The sequence below is a fragment of the Podarcis muralis genome, chromosome 6, assembly GCF_964188315.1.
Source record: "Podarcis muralis chromosome 6, rPodMur119.hap1.1, whole genome shotgun sequence".
Taxonomy (NCBI): Eukaryota; Metazoa; Chordata; class Lepidosauria; order Squamata; family Lacertidae; genus Podarcis; species Podarcis muralis.
The window spans coordinates 45,950,746-45,977,395 of record NC_135660.1 but is presented as its reverse complement, the minus strand read 5'-3'; the positions used below and the strand labels follow the sequence as shown (position 1 = coordinate 45,977,395).

The window sequence follows — 26,650 nt, the reverse complement described above, 5'->3', positions numbered from 1 at the left end:
ATCATATCCTTCTCAGCTGCCCTGCAGCTGAAGGGCGCACAAGAAGGACACAGCAGCCCAGACACCCACATGTACGTGTGTGTGTAATTCCACTTATATCCTACCCTTCCTCTCAAAGAATGGCAATATATAATACCATAAACCGACAAACCACCCCACCCCCCCAATATTGCTGCTGCTACTGCAGAAGGGAAAAGAGAATGGTATGGTACAATATTGTGTAATTTTGTTTGCTGTTCTTAGTTGATTATTGTGTTGCAATTTTTTTACTGCTGTACTATTAACTGATTATTCTGCTGTATTTCCTCTAACATTTCTGATTACTTAAATTGCTGTGGGATTTATTAAGTACTACGCTTTGAAGTCTTAGCTGTTCACTGGAGACAACATGTGTCTGAGCAGTGGGAGATATAGGCGAGGAGGTGAGGGATTCGGTTTATACAAGGAGCCTGCAGAGTGTGTGTGAGTGTGTGTGTGTGTATTTTATGACTTCGTGGTCTAAATGATACATTATTTTCCATTATTATTTTCTATAACTGTTTCTCTATTGATTGTCAGCTTCCATGAGCAGCAGATTGGGGAAATGTTGGAGATATAAGAATACTGGAGGAGGAGGAGGAGGAAGAATATAGAGGGCCACTTTCTTTATTTCACTCTACTTTTTAAACATTTACATTACAATCCAGGTCAGTAAATAAATACAATAAGCCAACTGAACTATATCATATTAAATATATTACATTTACAAGATTACATCATTTTAAAACATCTCACAAAAACTCATCTTTTTTGCCGTTCATATTACTCTCATGCTGAAAGTCATTCTCCCTCATATCACCTCCATTTGCTTAAATCAATCAATACACATTGATCTACATTTGAGAGTTTTATCTATCGTTTCTCCTGTGGGCTCTGAGCAGCATACAAACGAGGCTCAAGTACCCCCCAAAAGTGTGAGACATTTGCAAGGCCATATGAAACTTAAAGCTGATTGGTTCTCTTTTGCCCATGATAGCAATATTCTATATTTTCAAAAGCACTGAATTTCAATGGGAGTTTGAGGTGTTTTTTCATTGTGTTTTGCCTCTCTATGGGTGTGATTTTTTAACTTAGATTCTGAAAGGTCCTGAGTTCAAATCCTGATGGGTGTACATTTGAGGGAAGGGCTGTAGAGCACATGTTTTGTATGCAATCCCAGGTTGAATACCTGACATATCCAGGAAGAGCGGGAAAAGAATCCTGTTTAAAACCATGAAAAGTTGTGGCTAGTCAATCAGCTTAGACAATACTGAACTAAATGGACCAATGGTTTCATGGAGTATCACTCAGCTTCCAGGGCCAGCCGTACAATTAGGTAGAGTGAGGCAGTTGCCTCAGGTTACAGATGCTGAATGGTGGACAGCGGACACTTGCAGGTAAGCCATGCAGCCTGAGCTAGCCTGCATAACTCTCTGAACCCACAATAAATTACAATTCACAGGATTAATTGGTGGAGGCATGTCTATTAAAATAGTGAAATACTGCTTTAAATGTATAGTCTAAAATTCAAATGCCAGTATGTTTGGTTTTTATATGTATGAAATTAGGGAGGGAGTGTGGTGAGGTGCAAACCATCCTGCTCTTCAACTCAGGCAGAAAAATATATGGAGCTGACTTTGTCCGCTTCCTGTGTTGTACCATTACGATTTTTGCTGCCATGATGCTGAACTGTGAGCTCACTGACTTCATTCCTGTATTTGATTCTGGGTGCTGTTCACATCGAGAAGGACAGAAGACCAAGCAATAAGGTTTTGCCTGCTATTACCACAATTTTCCTACAAGCCATATTCCAGAAAGCTTGTACTTTGGCTTATTATAGTCAACATATGTGGATCAACATCTTTTTTTAATCCCCCAGACTCCTCCTTTCATACTTGTTCAGTGCAAGCGAATAAAAGATAGCCGCTGCACTTTATTTCAGCACATGACAAGGTAAAATACCTGTAGTTTCAACCCGAACAATCTAGTGATGTGTACAGAAAAGAAGCGAGACGCGGCACTGCTGAAGTTTCCGCAGACTATTACCGTTTTGAAAACAGGAAACACTTTCCAAGTGCTAGACTGCATTTAAATGTAACAAAGGTTTACATAATTGCCGGTTGTCACACAGGCATGAAGTGCATAAAAATGCCTTATCTAACCATCTACGCCGCATAATGCACATTTTATAATGGAATTTGCAGTGGATAGATTCTTCATCAGGTCCTTAACCTTCAGCAGAGGCTAAGAAATGCAAAGCTGTTGTCGAGTTTCATAATCCTTTGGCTTGGAATACGAAACTCATGCTGCTATTTTAATTCGAGTCTGACAGCTCAACTCCTATCCACTGTCCGTGGCATCTCAGCCTTCTGTCTCCCAATGATTCTGCCCACACACCAGCCCTCTCATTTATTTTATTTCATTTATTATATTTATATACAACCATTTATCATAAGATCTCAAGGGGGTTCACAGAATCATCATTATCATCATCATCATCATCATCATCATCATCACCTAGCTAAGATCTCAAGGAGGTTCTCAAGAATCATCATCTAGCTATGTGTCAGGAAATGCTGAATCTGGGTATAGCTGCCCCATTGAACTGCAGGTGGCAGCTTCTCTGAACTGACTCTGCCCACCCAGGCTGGCAATTGGAACCTTCTGGGCAGGAAGCAATATAAGGTGCTTCCTCTTCCAGTCCAGTCTGGATTGAACACAAATTCCTCATGGCCAGTATCCTTAGTTACTCTTCACTCCTGCCTCCAGGTTTGCTCTTTGGCCCTCACTACTGTCTTGGCTCATCTCAGAGACTACTGCTCACAGCACAGTCCTAACACTGTGACTCCAACTTTGACCCTAGCTGTGGGAGGAAAGAATCTTTTTTTCTGCCTAGCACTGGAACTGCAACTCCAGTGGTAGGCTCATGGGTGAGTGGGAAGGTTGGGGCAATTACTGGATCTGTCCGTGCCTCATCAGTGGTGATATGACAGGATCTGATTTAAGTTGCATTGCTGTAGAATGAGATGAGCACTCACCCAAACGTTGTGAGAAATTGCTCAGCTTATTCTGAGCCCATCTAAGGAGAGCTCCATATTTATAGATATAAAATATTTATTGAAAAGAAGTAGATGGAAATTATGTAAGCTGTTAAGGTAGCTATTAGTTTGTTGGATTCTATCAGGGGCTGGATTTGCTACTGTCAATTATCTAGAGTTAAGTAGTAGTGCATATAATGTTAAGACGGGGTTTAAACCTCACTTTGAAAAGATTTGTGAAAAGATTTGGGAATTATGGGAGTCCTGCTTCTAACTTTCATGTCTATGTAACTTGCCTTGCCCTCCCTCTCTCCGCTCCACACCATACAACCCATTTTCTTGTCATTCTTTTAAACACATGCAGACATTATACGGTCTCGGAAGTCATGATGACTCCATACGTGGAATTAGACTTTCAAATTTCAGCACTGTGATTACTGGGAAGACCTTGCTGGGATGGAGATTGACTACCAGGTGTGCTGAGATGGCACACTGCCATACTACCTCAAACATCTAATTCAGCAACTCATAGGTGGGGATATATAGATTAATGAAGAATCTTGATGATGAATATACTTAGTGGAAGATGAGGCCTTTGATTGCCAAGCTCTTGCATTTTACAACTTGTTTGATTAGCAACATTGTGGCAGGTGTTTTAGTAATAAGCCATTTATTAGAAAGTGATAGCTAGTCGGTAGAGCATGAGACTCTTAATCCCATGTTGGGCAAAAGAGTATTGCATTGCAGGGGGCTGGACTAGATGACCCTCATGGTTCCTCTCAACTCTACGATTCTATCAGTTCTATGAATTTCTGAACCAAAGCTGAATTCCACTGCCACCATCAAACCTCTGAAACAGCCTCCTCACTAAAGCCATGGCATGTCCCAAGGTAATGAGTTCTGCTGAGAATGTGAACATAGCTGCCCCACATGCCAGCATCCTTTATCTCCCCTACCAGATAACCCTTCGAGCTTAAAAAGCAGATTGAGCACATACTCAGCAGTATAGAGGAGTGGAGTAGTGGCTCGAGACCCGTGGAATGGGGAGAAGAGACCACAAGGGGAAGGTCTTGAGGTCTTTACGCCAGCATCCAGTCACCAAAAAATGTTCTCCCCCCCCCCCACTTTAACGTTATGCCTCTGAATAGCAGTCGCTCGGACTTGCAGAAAGCTGCTTTGCTCATGTCCAGCTTGCAGGCTTCCCCAAGGCATGTGGCTGGCCACAGTGAGACAGGATGTTGGATGACATGGCCCATTGGCTTGGTTCAGCAGGCTCGTCTTATGTTCTTAAAGAAAATGAACGTACATAAATTTGCGCCTTTCACACACACAAATCAGTGCAGAATTTGGAACATTCAATCTCACAAACTAGGAGTGGGGAGTTATAGAATTTGGGTATTCTAACCCAAACCAACCCTAGCCTGGATTACCACTGAGTTTCCTGACAGACACATCATATACCCAGCAGCTGGTCATTTGTTTCTTTATTACCGTGGTCTTTGTCCAAACACAGGCACACACACACACACACACACACACACACACATATATATATATATTCTCTAGCTTAAAAGTAACATCAAACCATTCAGCAACATCAAACAGATATATTGGGTCTTTCAATTCATACTGCGAAATTCCTGGATATACCGAACATCTGAGCTTGCAAAAGGACTGACATTTGGCTAAGTCTTTTCATACAATGACTGCCTGGCACAGTAAAGAACTCTACATTTACAGTGGCTTTGCATCTGCAAATGTCACTGTGGCATCATCAAAGAAATAGCAATGTGAGCCTGGTGCCTTCTGTTAACAAGGTAAAGGCTATATTCAAGTTATTATCTGTGGTTACTGGTGCAGTATATAATAGAACACTTTAAAGTGCATTAAATTACTTAGGTCAGGCAGTAAAAGACCTGGGGACTGTGGTATATTGCAGCACAGGAGACATTGTTCAATGGGCCACTAATGAATTTACTCTCCAAGGGAAAGCCGGGACGCTTCACAAATATAACTGCTGAGCCAAAGAACTTCCCCTGCTTCGTGTGCATGCTCCAACAGACATTCCAAAATCTGAGGTGGGAACTCACTGTGGGAAACGTTACAATGCGCTCATCCCACTGTGTTCCACACAAAGCTCACAATTCCAAACATCTGTTGCATGGGCAAACAGAAGATCAGAAAAAGGCTGTACGCCAATACATCATTGAGTCATGATACTTGTAATGAGGATATCCAACACCCCAAAAGAAACCTCCATATGAAAGCAGTTTTGTACTTGTTCCCTCAAAAGCCTAGGGATCGTTGCTACCATTTTTGTCAGATTGTAAGACCATCTCCTGTAGCAAATGTTCCACAGGTAGCACTTGAAAGGTAAAAATAATAATAACAACTGGTGCCCATCGTCTGCCCCACTCCTCTCCCCCCCCCAAGTCTTTATATTCCTTGGGGATATGCATGTACTCATGAAAAGGTAGGAAACCTGAGGCATATATGCTTCTATACTACCTCAGCTTTGGGAAAGAGTGTGTCTGACCACAATTCATTGCTTCTCTTAGCTCAGTGGTTCAGACCTGGCTAGAAGAACTTAGGATGTGTTGGACTCTTTAAAGCAAGGGGCATTGCAGAAGAGAGAAGATATACTGAATTTTCCCTGGCCTGGTCTAATTGAGGAACAAATCAAGGCTTTTGAATTCAAGCATTCATTGACAAAGTTGGGGGACTTGCTAATTTTGATGTTTACAAATAAATCAGTGTTCTAAAAAGATTGAAAATGGGTGTGACTATATCTTGAAAAATTATAAACTGGTGCTCCATGTTGTTTTATTCACCCATCCATTGAATACCATCATCCATATACATGATGCTTTGCAGAGTACTAAAGGGTATATCTCAGCTCCTGCTGCATTTGAAAGCACTTCACAGTATGTGCCCCTTCGTTAAATTGAGTGGGAGAAGAGACACTGCAGCAGGGGTTAGATCCGAATCCAGCTTTTAGGGGGAAGAAAAAGCAACAGAGGGAGCATGGTTTCTGCAAAAGCAACAACCGACAATTGCCATCCCATCAATAACATCCATTGAGAAAAATTTCAGGCTGTTACATGGCAAGCACTTCTTTTGAATCTATCATTATTTCAAGACTATTGCTCTGCAGTTACCTTCTCATCCATATCCTGCAACAGTTATGCATAACCCCATTACCAAAAAGACAACTAATGTGTTTTTTCCTAACAGAGATCCTTTTAGATGATCTTTCATGAAAAATGTATATATAAAAGGATGTCATATAGAGGAGGGAGAAAGGTTGTTTTCTGCTGCTCCAGAGAAGCGGACGCGGAGCAATGGATCCAAACTACAAGAAAGAAGATTCCACCTAAACATTAGGAAGAACTTCCTGACAGTAAGAGCTGTTCGACAGTGGAATTTGCTGCCAAGGAGTGTGGTGGAGTCTCCTTCTTTGGAGATCTTTAAGCAGAGGCTTGACAACCATATGTCAGGAGTGCTCTGATGGTGTTTCCTGCTTGGCAGGGGGTTGGACTAGATGGCCCTTGTGGTCTATTCCAACTCTATGATTCTATGTCTGCCATCAACATTACAGTGTCTATGGGATAACATTATTTTCTTCAGACAGTATAGCCCTATTCATGCATTGCTCAGAATAGGCATGTAGAACAAGGAGCGGGGCTGCTTTTAGACCTTCCCCCAATGGTGAATTGCCCTCTGCCCTTAGCCCTCAGAAACCACGTGTTGCCTATGGCCATGTGAGCAGAAAGCCACACATAAGAGTCGTGCCAGATTAGTGATGTGAAGGAGGACCTGTTATGACAAGCTTCACCCAGCCTGTCCCCAGAGCCCCGCCTCTCAGAAAGGCCATCACTGGCCAATCCAATTTTTGGATTTCAGCAGGAAATCCTATCAACCAACTGAAACCAATGTCAGAGTCAGCCAACCACACAGAAAGGAACCGCCCCCTCCACACACACCCCAGTTCTCCCACAGCAATCGGCGCTGCCGCTGATAAGCTGTCTTTCAGCTCACCCAATCATGTGCAACATGTGGCTACTGGAAGCAGGGGAGAGATGTGATAGTAAGGCAGAACTAAAACTACAGTGCCACCCTTTCTTCTTTTTCTTCTTAAATGTGAGTAATGCTTAAACAGGCCTTCTAAATTTCTGGGATCCTATTGACGTTTTCTCTAAAGATTGAGGCATAATAAGGGACTGCAGTTTTGTTACAATTTGCACCTGACAGGATTAACAGTGCTACAACAAACAGGGATGGCAGCTGTGTTAAATGAGAATTAAAACACGGAAGAGTTCTACATAGCTCAAAATAAGACAAATAGCAGAGATGTACCTGACCCCTTTGCAATTTTGCTTTCAGCATACCATGACTCCATGAGTGCCTTGGACTACAGCCACAAAGAGTAGTTTAAATTCCTATGTTTAGAAATCATTTTTGCAAGCTTGGAAATGGGGAAGCCGATAGTGTGAGGCAAAAAAAAGAGGGTTGCAGGTGAATACCCTGTGCAGGGACCTGGGAGCACCATTTAAAGTTCAGTGAATGCATAAAGCAATAACATCGCGATGGTATTATTTGGATTAAATAAGAATGGAAGCAGGAGAAGGAACAACAATAGCATCGGCCCAAGACCAGAACATGGGAAGTCACCCAAAAATGTTTAATTTGGAATGGAATAATTGGCTTTTTTAATTGTATTATGATCTGGTATTGTATCAATGTGGCTTATATTGGATTATTATTAATGAAAAATTAATAAAAATTATTATAAAAAAATAAAGTTCAGAGAATGCATGTTCATCCATTCAGAATAAGCTGGTGCATTTGGATGTGAATGTGTTAACCAAGTATTTTTTCAGGCACTGCTTCCTTCTTCCCTCTCAACTTCCAATGTGCAAAAAGAAAGTGATCAGAAGCTTTCACTCCCTGTTTTAAACTAACCAGAGTTTGTTGTTTGATCTGATCTGGGAAAACTCTAAACCATGATTTGACAGCCAGGATCAAACCATAGGTTAGGTTTGATCCTGGCTTGTTTCAACAAACTGTATTTTAAACAGTGGTTGGAACCTGTGGCCCTCCAGATATTCCTGGACTACAACAGCTAGACATTGGTCATGTTAGCTGGGGCTGATGAGGTGTTGCCGGACTCACAATTCACAACTTAAATGCTTCCTATCATACCAGAGAAGAGAAAGCACTTGCGCCTAAGGCTTACTGCTTCTAGTGCATGTAGCACTAAACACTGGTGTAGCATTGCATCTGAAACAAGGCAAAGATATACCATGAGCAATGTACCTTTTGGTCAAGGCTGTATGCTAGAATCCAGTCTTCTTGCTTAGGATGGAACAGCAGGCTCTGGATGTAGAAGCTGAGCCGATATTTTTGATAGGTGGCACCTTCGTCGTTACTGATCAGTATGCTACTTTCAATCTCAGGATCACTCAAGAGCATTATCTACATAAAAAGAAAGAAAAGACAAGATAAAGGTGGAAATAGGCTTAACTACATATCTGATACTAACTTGAGATTATTATCATGTGATAAGAATTGCCTCTATATAGTTACATTACATGAATTGTCCCTACCGTGAATTGTCCCTGACCTAATGGTCAGGGGTCCCTTTACCTTTACCTTTACCACTGTATATATTTACACTGCCTAGTTGGAATGTACCATTGAACACTTGCTTGAATGAATGGTAGAGAGGGGTGGGTGGATGTATAGGCCCTATGGTTTTTGCATGGCTAGAATTGTACAAAGGCAAGAGTCACATCCATTGCCCTGCCCACCTTTGTCTCTGGCCCCGCCCACCATCTGCATGTGGCCACCAGAAGGTTCTCTGTGAGGTAATGTGGCCCTCAGGCTGAAAGATGCACCCCACTCCTGGTTTAAACATTTTGCCCAGTGAATGATTTTCATATTCCACACTCAAATGTTGAACTCTATATCTGAAGTGATTATAGTGTCAATATCAAATATGACAATCCACTCTATATAAGGCCTAATACTGTATACTAAAATGTTTTTTTCCAAACTTAGTTCCTTTGGCAAGCCCTTTGTGGTAGCACAATTGACACTGACATCTCTTGGCTCGTACAAGGATATTCTTCACGACATCACCTCTCCTCATGCAAACCTGCATGGACCCTGAGACTGTCATCTGACAAACTACTCTCTGCACCAGCTCCAAAGGAGCTCCATAGAGTAGTAGCTTCCATCCATGGACTGCTCTTCCCTGAAAGACCCATGTAGCACCAGCTCTGTCATCATTTTGATGCCAGACAAATAAACTTTTCTTTTCCTGGGCATTTGGGCAGCAGCAATGATCGGATGCTTTTACTCTGTTTATGCTCTGGGAAGTAATAAATTTAAGAAACTAAACAAACTAACTTGTTCTTAGATCAGCTAAGCATTCTACCTAGGAATTCACCACTGTCATTAGGCAGACACAGTGACAAGGTTCAAGGTGACCCCTTCAGCTAACTCTAAACGGTTGCAATGGTCTGTACAATACTCCACAGTCACCGATTTTTATCGCATGTGCCAAAACTCTGCAACAAGAAAAGCTTTATTCTACGGCTGGTATAAATTTCACAGAAGGGAAAATTTACATAATGCCTTATTTTGCATGATCTATTCTGCAATATTTCCTATTTTGCATAATTTATTCCAGTTTTCATAGTCATGGCGAGAAGCAAGGAGCTATGTAGGTGACTAAGCTCCACCTCTTATCTTATTCAGCAACTCCTTGCTCACACGGTCTTTCAAGCGATAAGAACAACTATCCATTAAATTAGAATGATCAGCTTTCATGCATATATTTTCAGACACATTCCCCTTTTTTGTTTTTGATAGCTGAAATTTGCAGGAAGCTGAATTTTATTTCCCAGTGCCAGATTATGTACTTTTTTGTGTTCAACTAGAATCGTAGCACACAAGCAGTTTTGTCTGTGGAGACCTGCTGTTGCTTCAGAGTGTAAGATCAGGCTAGCAGCATTTCAGCTTGGCACTAAAAATCAGCTTTGAGAATCTCAAAGCCTCACTTCAGCAAAAACTTAGTTCAATAGGAATTATCACCTCTATCATCTCTGGGGCCGCTGTGACAAAAGCTCAGTATACCATGGAAATAAGCCTTTATTTCTTTTTGCTTCCCAAAGGACTTCCATATTGCACAATAAAAGAGAAAAAGGTTGTCACCTCTAATCCCTATTTGGGGAAAAAACTAAATCACCTTTTCAGGATTCAAGAAAGCTTCTGTTTGGGACTAACTTTGTTTCCTGATCTATTTATTCATATCCAGAGGATAAGAGAGATATCTGTAGCTCACATTACTAACATTTGCTTACATCTGCAGACTAGATGAAAGAGAATGGAAGATTGCCACAAAGCAAAACATTTCAGAAGGATGCTACTTTTAAAACAAAGATTCTCTGGGGAAACAGATTTGCCACTCACTAAAGGTTATCAAGTGAAGAATGCTATAGATTAAAGATTTCCTCTTGTTCTAAGCTTGTATAAAGAGGTTAAGGGTCTTAATTATAGAGTACAGCAAATGGGTATCCAAATTTCCCAATGATTCATTGTTGACTCACTTTTTGCTTCAATAGGCCTTCTTCCCAGGTAGGTGGGAATAGGATTGCAGCCTTACAGCACTGGTTGTGCTATTTGGGGACTTGCAATCCCTATAGTTTAAATGTGTGTGGCATATCTCCCTTTGCAGCTGCTTTGTCAGGAAACTCTGCTTAAAGGAACTTGTGCCAGCTGTATCTCTAAGGGACTCCACACATTCAGATTAAAAGGTTGACTGGGAGAATGTGATGGCGCTCACTGTTTCTGCTCCCTACCTCCATGTATTCAGCCAAAGACTTGCAAAAATACTTTAGGCGAACAAGTTGTATGGGGCTAGGCTCTCTCCATGCAGCTGAAGACTTTTCAGAAGACCAAGAAGTCCCGGATCACATATGCCTAGCTTATGTACTTTAACTTCTGCAAACACTGCCTCTGCTCAGACAATCCACTGAACATGTGGAGGTTTGGAAAGGGCCAGAAGCATGATCATCTTCCTGAGCCTCCATATTCAGTGAAGATGTGGAAAACATGTGAACAAAGTTCTCATCTTTCCATAATATCCTGAGGGAAGATGTGCTTTCCCTGGATGTTTCCTGCCAACCAAGTTGTTTGCTGTAATTCTGAATGAGGAGCACGGAAGGGCTCTGTCTCCCCATATCCTTAATAATTGCAACTAGCAGCAACCACATAGCACTCATGTCTGAAGAGTAACCAAAGAGAAAAAGTTTTCTCTGGTAGCTCTGCAAAGTGAGCATATTCCTTGTGCAATCTCCACTTTCCCAAGTGATCAGACTTTCCAGATACAGAGCACAGCTGAGTTTGGCTTCCTTTGCATGGAGAGATCACTGCAATCTCTCTTCTTCTTTTTTGGCATTAATATATGGGTTTATTGGCAATTAAAGCTCACAGTGTTTGCAGAAGTTAAACATTCCTACAATCAATAAATCCACTGCCACAAATCAGATTCTCTGAGATACCCTCTAGCCTACCACAGCCCAGCTTTCTGCATTTTTGTCTCCAGCTGTAGTTCCATTCTCGCATCCCCAAACTAGCTCCTTATCTCTGTTTCAAAAATACCACTAATTACCCTTCATGTATAAATATCTAGCTTTTCCCCTTCCTTGAGTTGCAAAGGGAAATAAGGTTCTGATGAGCTTCACCTTCCACATCATCCTGTAACAACTAGTTACCCTCAAAAGCTTTACCAAGGAATTTGCATAATAAAAGGGTGTGATCTAGTCAGTATTCACACTTGCATAGCTTTCACTAATCTCCAAGAAGTAAATGGGAGTAGGAAAGGGGAGGAATTTAGTTCAGTTCAGATTTAAAGGCAAAACTCCCTAATTCACACTTTCAGGAACAATGAACAAACTGAAATGCAGCCATCCATCAAAATTTGCACTTCTCTGAATTTTGCAAGGCAGTTCTGCAGCCGAGTTATGTGTACAAAAATGCATATACTGAGGTAAAGTGTGCATATATTCATGAAAATAATGTACAAAAATGCACTATATTCAGGAAAACTGCTTCATAAAACTTTATATATTAGGTACAGTTGCATACAGATTTGTGTATATTAGAAGAAATTAGTACCTGATGGATTTTCATAAGGACTTCTAAAAAAAAAAAGGGGAACTGGTGCAGATATCTGGAGAAGTGGAATTAATACAGTGGTACCTCTGGTTACAAACCTAATTCATTCCAGAGGTCCATTCTTAACCTGAAACCGTTCTTAACCTGAGGTACCACTTTAGCTAATGGGGCCTCCTGCTGTGGCCATGTCTCCGGTGCGCGATTTCTGTTCTCATCCTGAGGTAAAGTTCTTAACCCAAGGTACTACCTCTGGGTTAGCGGAGTCTGTAGCCCAAAGTGTTTGTAACCCGAGGTGTTTGTAACCTGAGGTACCACTGTATTGGGGAAATGAGCAATGGAGAGAAATCAAAACTGAAAGATTTGCCCATCCCTATTGAGGAGTAGACAATATCGGACACTTCAGTTTGACCTGCATTGTTAGCTTTCTGAGCTATTCCCAATTAGCTGCTACACACACACACACACACACACACACACACACACACACAACAAGTGACCTCTACCACATTTCACTCACTGGTTCAGTTCCTGATTGAACTGATCAGTGTCTTCAGCCTGATCCCAATACAACCTTCCTATAAGATTTGTGGAACAGCAATTCCTTGATTTCAGAATGCCCAGGGTTCCTCACAGACTAGCCCACCCCAGAACCTACAACAGACTAGCAGAGAAAGGGGGGGAGGGTCCTGGAAGGAGGAACAGGGGTCTCCTTGTGGCTTCATTCAAGGAAGGAGCTATAAAATAGAAATCTAATCTATTAAGCTTGGCCTGAATATGTATAAGAGTCCCAGGCATCGGAGCACAACTAGGAGAGTGAGTGTGAAGCGTAGCTGTATCCATTTTTTCTGGTAATCTGATCCCAGACATGACAGATGATGAGCAAAATCCCCAACATCTTTGGTTTACTGAAACCGATATCAGTTTGGCTTGGATTATACAAATCAGCAGGGAGCCTTTCCAGCTTTGGTTCACACAAGAAAATCAAAACGGTATCAGCTTCAGTAAAGCAAAGATGGAAAAGCTCGTGTTAAAGAAAAAGACTGTGCAGTGAGAGCCTATCTCCCTATTTAATAACATTTAACCCTTTCCACAGCAACTCCCTCCAAAATAATAATACGTGAACCAAAATAATCATCATAATACAAAATAGATATATGTGGAAAACAACACTTTACATTTGTCAAAGGGCAAAACTACCTCTTCTTATTATGTGTCTTCAGCAAAGGATCCACCCCATTCGTGATTTAGATTAATCTCTTTTCATTAGCAGCCAATAAACAAACACCAGCTTCTCTGGCAATGCCCAGGACCGCCATTTATAATTGCCATAAGGAACACCAGAGAGTTGTCAAATATAATTTATAGCCTTTTAAGATCTAATCATTTTCTATAATATTAGATTAAATGGCAGTCCTTTATTAAAGAGGAAATTATAGTTCACCTTGCTACTTTCTGGAACATTTTGTTATATATTGTTTTTCTCTGTCCATTACAGAAGGATGTAAAGTACATTATTATTTTTTTTGGGGGGGTGCTGCAAAACGAACTTGAAGGGAATAAGGTTTCCCTTTCCTTTCTGCATCCTGGCTGCAGAAATTGTTCTGTGAATGATTTGCAAGGGCACAGTCTAGACTGCCATGCCAGATACCTGGATGCAATTCCAGTGGAGCAAGAAAATCCAGTCAAAACAGGAATCACCCATAGGTGATTCTTGCTAGAATCTTAAAACGTTTACTTGCTTTAGGGCATAGTTTTGAAGTGCATGTTTCTAGAATTCATGGTTTTTATCGCTTTTCTTCTTCTTCATTTGAATTTGTGGGATATGTTAATTAACATAAGAAGAGTCCTGCTGGATCAGGTGAAAGGTCAGTCTAGTTCAGCATCCTCTTTTCATAGTTGCCAACCAGATTCCTATAGGAAGCCTGGAAGCAGCACCTGAGTGCAACAGCACTCTTTCCACTTGCGATTCCCAGCAACTGGCATTCAGATGCAAACTGCCTCCAACAAGATGTTTGCATTTGATGCAAAGCGAATTTCTCTCTCCCCCCCAAAAAATTTATTGATTTTATAACACAAATAAAAAACACAAGCATAAAAGACAAACAATACGAACAAATTCTTGTCATATCCTTATTTATCTAAACATTGTTAAGTGGGCTTCCCCAAGTCCCACCTATCTGATTTTCATTCTACTTCATCTTTAGCAGTTTACATATATCATAATTTCTAACCCTCTTTTTTCTTTTAATCACACTTAAAATAACTTCACATTTTATCACTTACAAATAATACTATTTTAAAATACCCTATCTTCTACTTCTAACCCTACAGCCTATATCCACTTCCAAAGCTATTCTAAGGTTTAAATATTAATGTATTTTTTCAAATATTTCTTAAACTTCTTCCAGTCTTCTTCCACCGTCTCTTCTCTCTGGTCTCGGAGTCTCCAGGTCAGTTCGACAAGTTCCATAAAGTCCATCATCTTCATCTGCCATGATGCAAAGCAAATTTCTCACTTCATACCCATTTTAATGTTCCCTTCTTGAAAGAATTCAGATGATTTTCATGTTTGCTCAGGTGTACATTTCCACAATAAAAGAATAGACTGATTGTTCACTTATTATGGTATAGCCTGCCTATAAGTGGTCATGCTGGGTCCAAAATTAAATGTCCAAAATTAATGTGTCTCTTTAAGCTTCCCTCCACTTTTGTGTGTGCATAAAAACCTCTCTGTGAGGTCCTCTCTCAGGTACAATTTTCATAACTGAGAAGGCAGAACAAATAAGAAGACCTATTATGCTTATACCCTTTGACCAGATGCAACCCACAAGCCTAGTATTGTGACTGACAGGTGCTTGTTAATCCATACCCTCCATTATAGCATATTGACTAGAATCATAGAGTTGGAATAGACCACAAGGGCCATCGAGTCCAACCCCCTGCCAAGCAGGAAACACCATCAGAGCACTCCTGACATATGGTTGTCAAGCCTCTGCTTAAAGACCTCCAAAGAAGGAGCCTCCACCACACTCCTTGGCAGCAAATTCCACTGTCGAACAGCTCTTACTGTTCAGGTTAAGAACAGTTTCAGGTTAAGAATGGACCTCCGGAACAAATTAAGTACTTAACCCGAGGTAGCACTGTAATACGGACTTGCCTTACTGGGTTAGAACAGACTAAGGCTGTTTCCAAGCTGTCACTATTTTGTGGGTGGGATTCAACCACACAAGGCAAGTTCAAGTTGTGCAATTAAAGTAGATTTCATAGAACTGCAGAGTTGGAAGGAATCCCCTGGGTCATCTGCAGGAATCACAGCTTAGGAGTCCCTGACAGGTGGGCACCCAACCTCTATTTAAACATATCCCATGAAGGGGAGCCAACCACCTTCCAAGACAGCCCTTCCCATCGTCAACCAACTCTTACTGTCAGAAAGTTCTTCCTAATGTATGGTCAGAAACTCCTTTCTTATCATTTGAATCCATTGCAAATTAATCAGGATGAAACGAATTCTGTGGGGGCAGCCATGACTGTTTAAAGTGGTATCACAATGCTTTGCATGCATAATGCAGATGGGGCCGCAGTCTTTGCTTCTTCTGTTATCTAGCTGTAGTTATTGCAACAACCCAGTAAGGCAAGTTCGTATTACAGTGGTACCTCGGGTTAAGTACTTAATTTGTTCCGGAGGTCCATTCTTAACCTGAAGCACCACTTTAGCTAATGTGGCCTCCTGCTGCTGCCGCACCACCAGAGCACAATTTCTGTTCTCATCCTGAAGCAAAGTTCTTAACCCGAAGCACTATTTCTGGGTTAGAGGAGTCTGTAACCTGAAGCGCATGTAACCTGAAGTGTATTTAACCTGAGGTACCATTGTGTTATCCCTGTATTACAGATGGGAGGTGAATTTTCCATGAAACTGAATCAGGTTCCCTCCCCCATCCCTATCACAGTACAGCCAAAGGGCAATGAGTCTGACAGACCTGCCTGAAAACAGGCCTCTTCCACCCACAACCTACTGAAATTCAGCTGCACTTGCCCAGCCTCAGCAAATTACACACAGAGAGACTGTAAAATTATATCACCACTAGTCCCCTTCCCATTCTCAGTTTGGATTACAAACATAAATGCTTAAAAATCTTATTGGCCCACACAGCAGCATCTCTTGACAAAAGGAAGGAAGGAAGCCCTTTTGACTGTGAATGTTATGTTGTACCATAAAGGGACATTTCTATCAATATTACCATTCCTTGTGCCTTATTAATTTCCTCCTCCACAAAAAAACCCCAAACATAAATTTCAAGTGCAAATTACTTGAGTCCGCCTCTTTCAATGGGCGCCAAGAAGTTTTGTAGGTACAATATCTGTAACAATATCACTGCTGAGTTACATTAGCAAGAAGCATCTTACAAAATGAATAAAGAAGACAGGATAGAAATAAATGTCTTTTGTTCCCAGGAATAAATAGAGGACATTAAACTCTTGCTTGCAGGCAGCCAGTTTGTCAGCTTTTTGAATATATGCTCCCCAGGTTAGCCTGCCTCTGTTTAATTTTTGTAGGCAGAAAGCCGCAAAACCATCCTGATGCTGGAATAACCGCTGGGCTAAAGAACAGCGCTTCTGCTTGGCACAAACAACCGCCCATTGTCATTAACAGAACACAGATGCTGTGCCTGAAACATCTTTTTTTTAAAAAAAAAAAAAGCAGCAAAATAAAGCTGCACCTGAAGAAATGTCTGGAAAAAGCAGGCCTAATTGGGTTCTGTATGCAGCGCATATTCATGCTTTCCAAAGCAAGAGTGCTTAGCGGAAAAGACGTGTCTTCAACTGCAGGAATTATCTTAAATTCAAACTCAAGATGGTTAAATGAAATTCTGTAGGCTAGAACCACCTTCAGACATTCTGAAAGTATGTTGGGAGGGGAACAGGGATGGTGCTTGCTAGTCCCAGCCCCGGACTCAATGTGTTGGTTAGCTCTGCAGGAGCAATCTGGTACCTGCAGTTTTCAGGCTCTGTGTATACATGGACACAATGGGCAGGATTTACCTAACATGTCCAGTCTGTGGAAGCCCTGTTGCCTTAGTTTAACCTAGACATAAGTGAATCCCACCTCTAATCCTAGCTTTTTCATGGCTATTCATAACTGTTGCCATTCTTTTCTCGTGATTTCCAGCCTTTATGGCTGCTTCATTCTTCCAATCAGGAATCAAGTAATAGATTCTATTACAATGGAACCAGTGCTATTTTTCTAGAAAAAGAGGTGCCAGAACTCACCATGAACTCCTCCCTTGTTCTCTTAGAATGGCTGAGAGGTACTGAAGCTGAACTCCCAGTGAGCTCTGACAGAAAAAAAGCTCTGGTTGGACCACAGTGTATGTGTGTGTGTGTGTAAATGTTTCAGATTTAGCCATGTACTGTGCTACAAAGGCAAATTAAAGCCTTTAGGGTGGCGGAAATTGTCCTCTCCTGGTCACATGGTTGATCGAAGCCAATCAGGGATCAGCCTTTTGCAATGGTCTCCAGAAAGCTGCCAAGACTGGGGCTCTATCTCATCCCAAGTTCCAATTCAACACTATAATTGAGTTTATATTGTATGCTTTAAAACTTCCCTTGCCTAACTTCCCTTTCAAATCCTGCCTAGAGGGTCATTGTGATTCATGACATTCCTTTCTGCAAATTGTTCTAATCTGAGATCTCAGGTAAATATTCCAATGACCAACAGGGATTACAAAACTGCCAACTTCTGAGTGGCCTCAATCCTTTATCAGAAAAATCTGTAGGTTTTTTCTACCCCAAAGGGCCAGCCGGCTTGGACCTACTCTTCCAACTTCTTGTAACATGACTTATTATTACTTGGAAATTAACATTAATAACAGATTTAATTAGCAGATATAGCTCCAGATTATCATCTTTCTGGAACATAATGATGCAGTCTTACAGGATGAAGTGCACTCTTCTCACTTTATATGGGTTTATGAAGCATGTGTTATAAAAGTACCTCAGCCATACGGCTTTTATACCTTGGCAAGCATTTCAAGGCAATCCCATAAAATCCATGCAAATCTTAAAGTGTTAAAGGTGACTTTCACTACAGTAATGAAAGAACAAGACAGACGCCCAATGGAAATTAAATAGCACCATATCCTTTACTTAGTAGTTTGTAAAACAAAGCACAAGCTCAATATTTCATTGTCTTGCACAGGTTTCTAAAACCAACCTTCTTGATCAAAAATGGAGGAGTGAAAATTTGCAACACTGAAATAAAACATCACCTTTCAGCTTCTATGCTAAAGAGTATACCCCAAGGCTATAAGCTAAGAACAAGGTAGAGTTCATTCCATGACAGTTCTGTGCTTTCTGCCATCCTCCAAACTCCACCCGCCCCCAAACTTCTCATCTCTCTCATGTAGTTGGCAATAAATCCCTTTGGGCATGCAAACACTCAGCTGTACAATGAAAAATGTGGAAAACATAACCCCCCATCAGCTCTAACAGTTAGTTCAAAGACACCATTACTGCAAGATGCTTGTGTAACTCTCCAGAATGGAAGGTTGTGCTGCTTTTGTTCTCAATATGTGTGCCAGATACAAAGGCTGGTAATACTTTCAAACTCTAATGACCAGAGTTTGGGAAGCAAAAGTTTACAGTATGAAAGCTGATGTTGAACACAACTTGCATGGGCCTCTACTGCACTCAGATATATTATGATGTGAACCACTACCAAGTGAGGTCAAAGCTCAGAGCAACACATGCCGTGCTGCCTTTGAATCTAGAAGAGCACAAAGCCATCATGATCAGTTGCCACCTATAGCTTTATACCCTATAAATTTGTCTAATCCCCTTTAAAAGCAAAATAGGCACAGTTGTCATCACCCCACCTTGTAGTAGCAACTTCCAGAGTTTAATTGTGCACTGGGTGCATAAATACTTCCCTTCGTTTCTGCTGTATCTCCGCCTAGTCAGCTTCACTGAAAGGCTCTAAATTTTGTTACAGGAAACCTCCATCTATTTTCTCCTCACCATAAATAAGTATAGAGATTGGGGGTGGGGGGAAGATACCACACAGAGATTGTCACAATTGCTTATTTTACATGTTCAACATGTAAAGGGGGAAAGTAGTGGCATATTTAGCCTTAAAAGGCCAAGAAGGCTAAGGAAATGTACAATGCACCATTTTATTCACATAAGTAATTTAATAGCGCTATTAGTACAAGTGAAGTTATTTTGCTGTGTTGGCAATTGTTGGACCAGGAACTCAATCTACAAAAGTACTATTATGGAACCAGAATTCCCAACGTGTTTCTCTGCTGGGAATCCTAGAATACACAGGGGGAAACCAACCATCGTTATAATACTGTAACTATTTCTGCTTACAAAACAGAGTTATTTTAACAAGCAAAATTGCTTTTGAGGTCTGTGGGGAACAACAGAAATGTACTTTGCTTTGAACTCAAATATTCTAGGTACAAGTGGTAAATACTGCCTGATTCCCAATCTCTGCAGTTTTGGGAGAAGGGTTACTGAGAAAGTTGTGAATATGTAGCACATGCTGGCTGGGGATGGTGGGAGTTGTAGTCCCAACATCTGGAGGGCACCAGGCTGGCTACACAGTGATGGGTGTAGAATGAGCTGGACTTCCAGATGAGGGTGCAAAATAGGAATGCTGGAGGTGTTCTCTCTCTTTCTCTCTCTCATAACAACAATTCCAGTACAGACTGACGTGATCGGCACATCCTTAACAACTGAATGGATCAGAACCCAGTTATTCAATGGGTTTTACATTTCCCAAATATTCTGAACCAGTTTTCAGCTCAAAATTAATTTTATTTAAATAATAATAGCAACAACAATAGTAATAAGTCCACGACCTAGAGAAACATAGTGACATCATATAGGAAAACATAGGGCTATATTGTGGCTTTACGGGGGCCCCTACTTGACTTGGAGAGTTATTGTCGTCACATGGACTCAGGGGTGAAGAGACCTGCCAATCACCCCAATTCACTTTGAACTGTGGCAGGAAATAATTTGACAGCTGGTGCTGGAAGGATGTAGCATGATTCCAAGGGTGAGTACTCACAGACACACTTGCAGCCGTATTCTGAGCCAACTGAAGTTGTTACAGACTCTTCAAAGTTATCCCCATGTAGAATGCATTGCAATAATCCAGCCTATATGGAGGGGGAAGGGATTGCACTTTCTGCCCTGCTCCTGATCTCTATGTATTCCAAGCCAACAAGAGGACATGTGTGATGGGGTCTGCCAACTGTCTGGCAACTGGTACCCTAGTGCTTGCAGTGCCTGGCAGACGCCAAAAGAAAGGTCTTGGCAAGACATGACAAAGCATGACTCTTGAGTAGGCTTCAGTTTGGTGTCCAGGTGGCCAAATCCAGTCTAATTCCAGTCTCTGTCACTTCCTTATGCTTTCAATCATAAGTCCTTTCTTTTTTATTTTAGAGATACACATAAAACATTTAAATGTGTGTTTACATTCAGATTTCTAAAGTAACACAGTCAGTTCCAGTTGCACACAATGTTTTTCCCATGCACATAGACCATCCTGAGATCTTAGCCAAGCTTCCACAATTACCGTAGGAACTGGTTTATTCCCAATATGGTGTGTGTGTGTGTAGAGGCAAAGACTTATAGAGGCAAATTAATCAATTTGACATCCAAACAAAAGATTATTTAATGAAGTGAAATAAACTTTGGAGTAAATAGTTAGCTCCAGTCAACATAACTATAGCATTCTCAGCAAAAAACAAAGAAACCTGCAACCCATTTGGTACAATGCATCCCTTTAACACTCTTTTAAAAAACCAGCCATTACAAGCTTCTAAATAAAGACATTGCATCACACTATACACTGTACAATTCTATTATGAGACCTAAAATGAACAAATTGTCACAGTCATGTAAGATAAGGAAGCTGTAATAGAGAGGCGTGCAGAAGTTCTGCAGGATCTTGCAATTTGGACAAGCCTTTCTTGAGTTACACAGTTATGAAGCATGACTAATAGGCTGTTCCAGGGCAGAGGCGTAGGAAGGTCAGGTGGTACCCAGTACGGAAAATTTCTTGTCACCCCGCCCCCCACATTGATATTTTTTTCCCCTGAAAAAGATGAAGGCAAAGGCAAGGCCTAATCTACTCAACCTAGTCTCATTTTATTTACATAGGCTGACTTTCCAGGACCTGGGAAGCCCAGCGGAGGGTAGGGCAGTAGGGCGGTTCATTAAAACTTTTTTTTGAAAATGCCTGCTCCAAAGGTCTTATCTTACTAAACTAGGGATTATATAGCTATAGCTGAAATTTCATACATATCAGTTAATATCTTGACCCTGCTCTACTGAGTTGAAATTTCAGCCCACGACATAGGAAAATGGCCAAGTAAACAGCTATTTTCATGGAGGAGGGTCAAGATATTAACTTATATGCATGAAATTTCATTTATAGCTATATCATCCCTATGGTAGTAAGATAAGACTTTTGGAGCAGGCATTTTCCAAAAAAAAGTTTTTTATGAACCACCCTAGTAGGGCAGTAACTGTTCCTTGATAATTTGTCACCCCCCTCCATGGTGGCACCCGGGACCCGCCCCCCCCCCCCCTTCCTATGCCCCTGCTCCAGGTGGCAACAGAGGAACAGAGAAAATCAAACCCATGTGTTGGCTAAAACTGGCCACAACTGTATTAAGTACAGCAGGTAAGTGGGGTGGGCATGGCAATGGGGCAAGTACCAGTCCCTGATTCAAATAGGCTGCCGGTTGTCTGTTAGGCCATCCCAGCATGGTGGCTGAGGAGTGTCCTTGAGAGCTAATCCAGTGTGAAGACACATTGTGCTGCAGGCTATGCATCTGGGATCACACTGGCCAACTGAGGTGAGGTATGTCACGCCATTTGGAGCTGGAGACAAAGCCTGATGCCTCAGAACCCCCAATGCCCCACCATTGGATCCTGCCCAATGCCATTTTTGCTCAGGTTGTCATGCTGCTGAAAAGATTAAAAAGTGCCGTCTTCCTTCTTCAAAACCACTGACATTTTGGTTACCCACACCCCTGAAAACTGGAAACACGTCCTCCACAATGTCATTCATTGTAAATAGGGTCGCAAGTTGTGGGAAGATGATTTTACAAGAGCCTCACATTGGAAGGACACTATAAGCGCCTTGCTGCTTAGGTGGCCCTAGAACTGTATCCTAAAGCTAGGATTTGGACCTCATCGGCATGCATATTATTACCACTCTGTTCCCGATTTCTTTGTTTTTAAATTCTTCCCAGCTCTCTCTTCTTGCTATGTCCTGAGGAAGAGCACAAAAGCTGCAGTGCAACTGTGAGCAAAGCATTTGTGCATGAAACATTCAGTTCCTGATTATGAAGTAAGCAAGTCAAAATGGCTGAGTAATAGAAACTGTGTGTGTGTGTGTGTAGCAAATTTCCCCAAGAATCTCATTACTCTGAGCAGAGAGAACTGAATTTCTATAAGTTTCATGCATCTAATTTGCACAAAGCTTATTTTACACACAGAATTTTTTTTTCTTTTTGTATATTCTGTCATCACAAAATGTACCAGAAAAATGGGTGGTGTTTTAATCTCTTCTGTGCTTTGAAGGAGAAAAGATCTGCAAAAAGGTTGCGCGTTCTCCCTTGCCATACTGGGACCCCATTCCAAGGAGGCTCATCTTATCATCTCCTCCTCAAGGTTAAGAGGAACATGTTGCTGCAAACATATAACAGAGTTTGCCCACTAAGCACACCAGATATGAAGAACTTCAATGGAAGGAAAGAAAGAACACTGAAAGAAAATGGTTCTGCCCAACACCATCACTGCATTAGGACTTCCACTCATACAATGGGACTTCATTTTCCTCCCCTCAGCCTGCAGCTGGACCCAATGAATTCTGAACAATTTGGGGACCCTCCAGGCAAATTTGCCAGGGAGCAAGGAGGGGGTGAAGTCCCATTGTGTAAGTGGATGTCCACTTGTGTAATATTGGATTCTGCCCAGTAATTATCCATACGTCCCATAAATACCAGATGAAAATATATCTTAATCTTCAGCATCGGCCAACACCACCCCTCCAAGGTCATCGTTGTCTTTTACTATTTAGTCTGATAAAAAAACTTACAGAAAACTCAAAAGCTGGCACACTATTTTTTGATATTTTAGTTAGTTTCATAAAGGTATTGCTCTAATGTGGATTTTAGATTTTTTTCCCCCTTTGCTAGACTTTAAAAAACCATAAAATGCTACTAATTGACAGCAGGCAGATATGCAAACCATTAAAAATAAAAATAAAACCACCCACAATTTTCCAATAACCACATCTCCCTCTTTGTCAGGTCAAATGTGCTGTTCTTGGATGGCTTCCATTTCCACTGGCACCTGAAATTTAACAAGCAAATGCTTCTTATGCTTGTGGTGTCTTCTAATTAAAAGTGAAAAGTACACATGTCAAGTGCCAAAGATACAAGAGGAGGCAACAAGACACAGCAATACAGCTTGCTTAACGGCAACGCTACATGGGGAATGTTTCAGGTTTAAGGAATATTTAGCTTAACTACTTTTCCTACACTTGTTTTCATTCAGCATCTCTACCACCTTCATGAATCCGCAGGTGAAACACGATATATACTACACAACCCACGCAAAAATTAAAATACCAATTTAGGAACTGCTATTTGCATCACAGAATGTGAAGACTTCTTCCTCCTATCTGTGGTCCACATAAGGCTCCCAAGTATTGGTCCTAACTATGGCTTTAAAACTCAATTGACATCACTAGACCCAGAATTTTATTTTTATTTTTTAAAGAACGTCTAGGCTGCTGTTCAGTATAAATGGGTTGTATCCAGCTAATACACGAGTGGGGAATGTTTTTCAGCCTGAAGGACATATTCTACCGTGGGCAACCATCCAGGGGTCACATGACAGTGATGGGGGGGAGGAATCCTATTTATAAGACACACAGAAAAGTGGGCATGATTCTTACCTTTGTACAGCAGGCTATATTCTAGTCACAAGCATGACAGAGCTAACAAAACAAAACAAAACAAAACAAAACACAAACATACTTCTCTCCATCCTCCACCCAGGCAAGAGAAAGGCGCTGTTGTATCAGAAGGACACATTCCAGCAAAGCCAAAACTCTAGAGAAGGGCACAGAGAATGGCTAGGGAGGGATGTGGCCAGAGGAGGAGGTGTGGCTTGTGGAGAGACCTGGAGGCCAGATAGAGAGGTCTGGACTGGTGCCTCCTGTTTGTGGAACACTGTCCTATTCTCTATTTAGTTTTAGGTGCCAGGCAAAGACTTTTCTCTTTACCCAGGACTTTGGGCCTTAATTTGAAGGGTTCCAGGCATTTGAGGTCACTTTTAGTGGAGCAAGATTTGTAAGACCTAACTTTTATCTGTGTAGATGTTTCGAAGCTTTTATCAATTGTGTTTGCTTTATTTGGGTTTAATGTAAGGTCACTTTTATGAGGAAAGAAACTAACTGATGATGATGATGATTTGTGAGGAAGGAACCTATTTCTCTTTCCAGGATCTGGTTGTGCAGCTAAGTGTCAGCTATTATCCTTAGCTCTATCTTTGCTATACAGTAAGCTCACAACGCTTACATTCCAGGGATCAAAGGTAAAGGTAAAGGTACCCCTGCCCATACGGGCCAGTCGTGTCCGACTCTAGGGTTGCGTGCTCATTTTGCTCTATAGCCGTGAGCCGGCGCCGTCCAAGGACACTTCCGGGTCACGTGGCCAGCGTGATGAAGCTGCAGCTGGCGAGCCAACACCAGCGCAGCACACGGAAATGCCATTTACCTTCCCGCTATAAAGCGGTACCTATTTATCTACTTGCACTTAAGAGTGCTTTCGAACTGCTAGGTGGGCAGGAGCTGGGACCGAACAACAGGAGCTCACCCCGCCGTGGGGATTCGAACCACCGACCATACGATCAGCAAGTCCTAGGCACTGAGGTTTTACCCACAGCGCCACCCGCGTCCCCTAGGGATCATGCCTAAAGCCAAAATTGCATTTAGGCAAAACCCATTGGGTTCAATGGCAGGTGGAATTTCCAAAGGCATTTTCCCCAGATTTGTACACATATCCTTTAGTGCATCTATTTATTTGCAATGCATATCGATCATAAACAGTGATACATAGACTTCTCTATATATTTAAAACAATATCATACCATTTTAAACAGCCGTGTCGCCTCCCCGCCCCCTGGTAAGGGTGCTGAGGGTTGTTAGGCGGTCCCTATTCCCCATAGAAAGCTACAGTTCCCAGAATGGTTTGACAATCAGTCCCCCTTTCCCCTTTGGGAATTGTAACACTGGGAGAGGGGAGAGTTATGGATCTCCCTACAATTCCAAACACCCGTAACAAACTACCCTTTCCGGGATTCTTTGGGGGAAGTCATGCCTGTTTAAAGTTGCCTGTGATGGCTTTAGATGTGCAGATGGTCCCCCTGTGCGAGTTTCACTGCAATCCCAAATATATTCTCTCTGTCTCACTTGCCTATTGGCAATCTGGGAACAATACTATTGACTTGCCTTACAGATTTCATGTAAGGATGCTGAGATAATATATACAAAGTGCTCTGAGCATTAACAAAAAGCACGATAGAAATAGTAGTGTGAATTAACTGCAGATTTAAAAAGGAGGTTTTAACTCAATTTTAATCAGAATGTACCCCATGAGACTATGCTTAGCACAGCCAGCCCTGCCATTAGGCAGAGAGCGGTTCTGCAGGTCATGAAAGGACAGAAAATTCTTACTTATTTAATTTACCATTCCTGCATATTTACTCCAAATGCATCTGTGGTGTTTTTTCCACCTAGGTACTAAAATAACTTGGCCAATTTGAGGCATTATGTGGCCAGACAGCAAAATATATTGGGCCAGCCTGAATGAATGGCATTCCATAATGTACATAGACTTGTATCTGAAGAAGTGTGCATGCACATGAAAGCTCATACAAATAACAAATTTAGTTGGTCTCTAAGGTGCTACTGGAAGGGGGGGAAATTTTATATTGATACATCTATTGATTCATTTCAACATCATTCCAATTTAATTTTCCCAAATATAAATTACCTGATAGTTGCGGGGGGCACTTTTATTCTTTTATAAACCTCAAAACAACAGAATGTCTGAGAATTGTCTAAAAGCAAAGGGTGGGATTCAACAAAGTTCCTGCATGTACAGGATGAGGTCTTCTCATGGGACTTTTCTCCTTAAATCTGGCCAGGAAAGTTGGGGAAAACCCATAATAGGTTTAGGGATAGGAGGGGGAGGAGAGTGGGGAAGTCTTGTTGCATGATCCAGTTCACCCCCTCCCACACACATACACCACATTATTATGCTGAATTCCACACATTGTATTAATGTGACCAGCAGTTTTTCATTTCCTCCTGAATGAAA

At 41.5% G+C, this 26,650-nt stretch overlaps 1 protein-coding gene across 1 annotated transcript in view; it reads right to left on the bottom strand.

The window, feature by feature from the left end:
- Positions 1-26,650, bottom strand: part of SORCS3 (sortilin related VPS10 domain containing receptor 3) — a 410,327-nt gene that overhangs the window by 177,764 nt on the left and 205,913 nt on the right. The window contains exon 4 of the mRNA XM_028730338.2: positions 8,373-8,531. Coding sequence (XP_028586171.2) covers positions 8,373-8,531 — 159 coding nt within the window. The remainder of the gene's footprint in view (positions 1-8,372; positions 8,532-26,650) is intronic.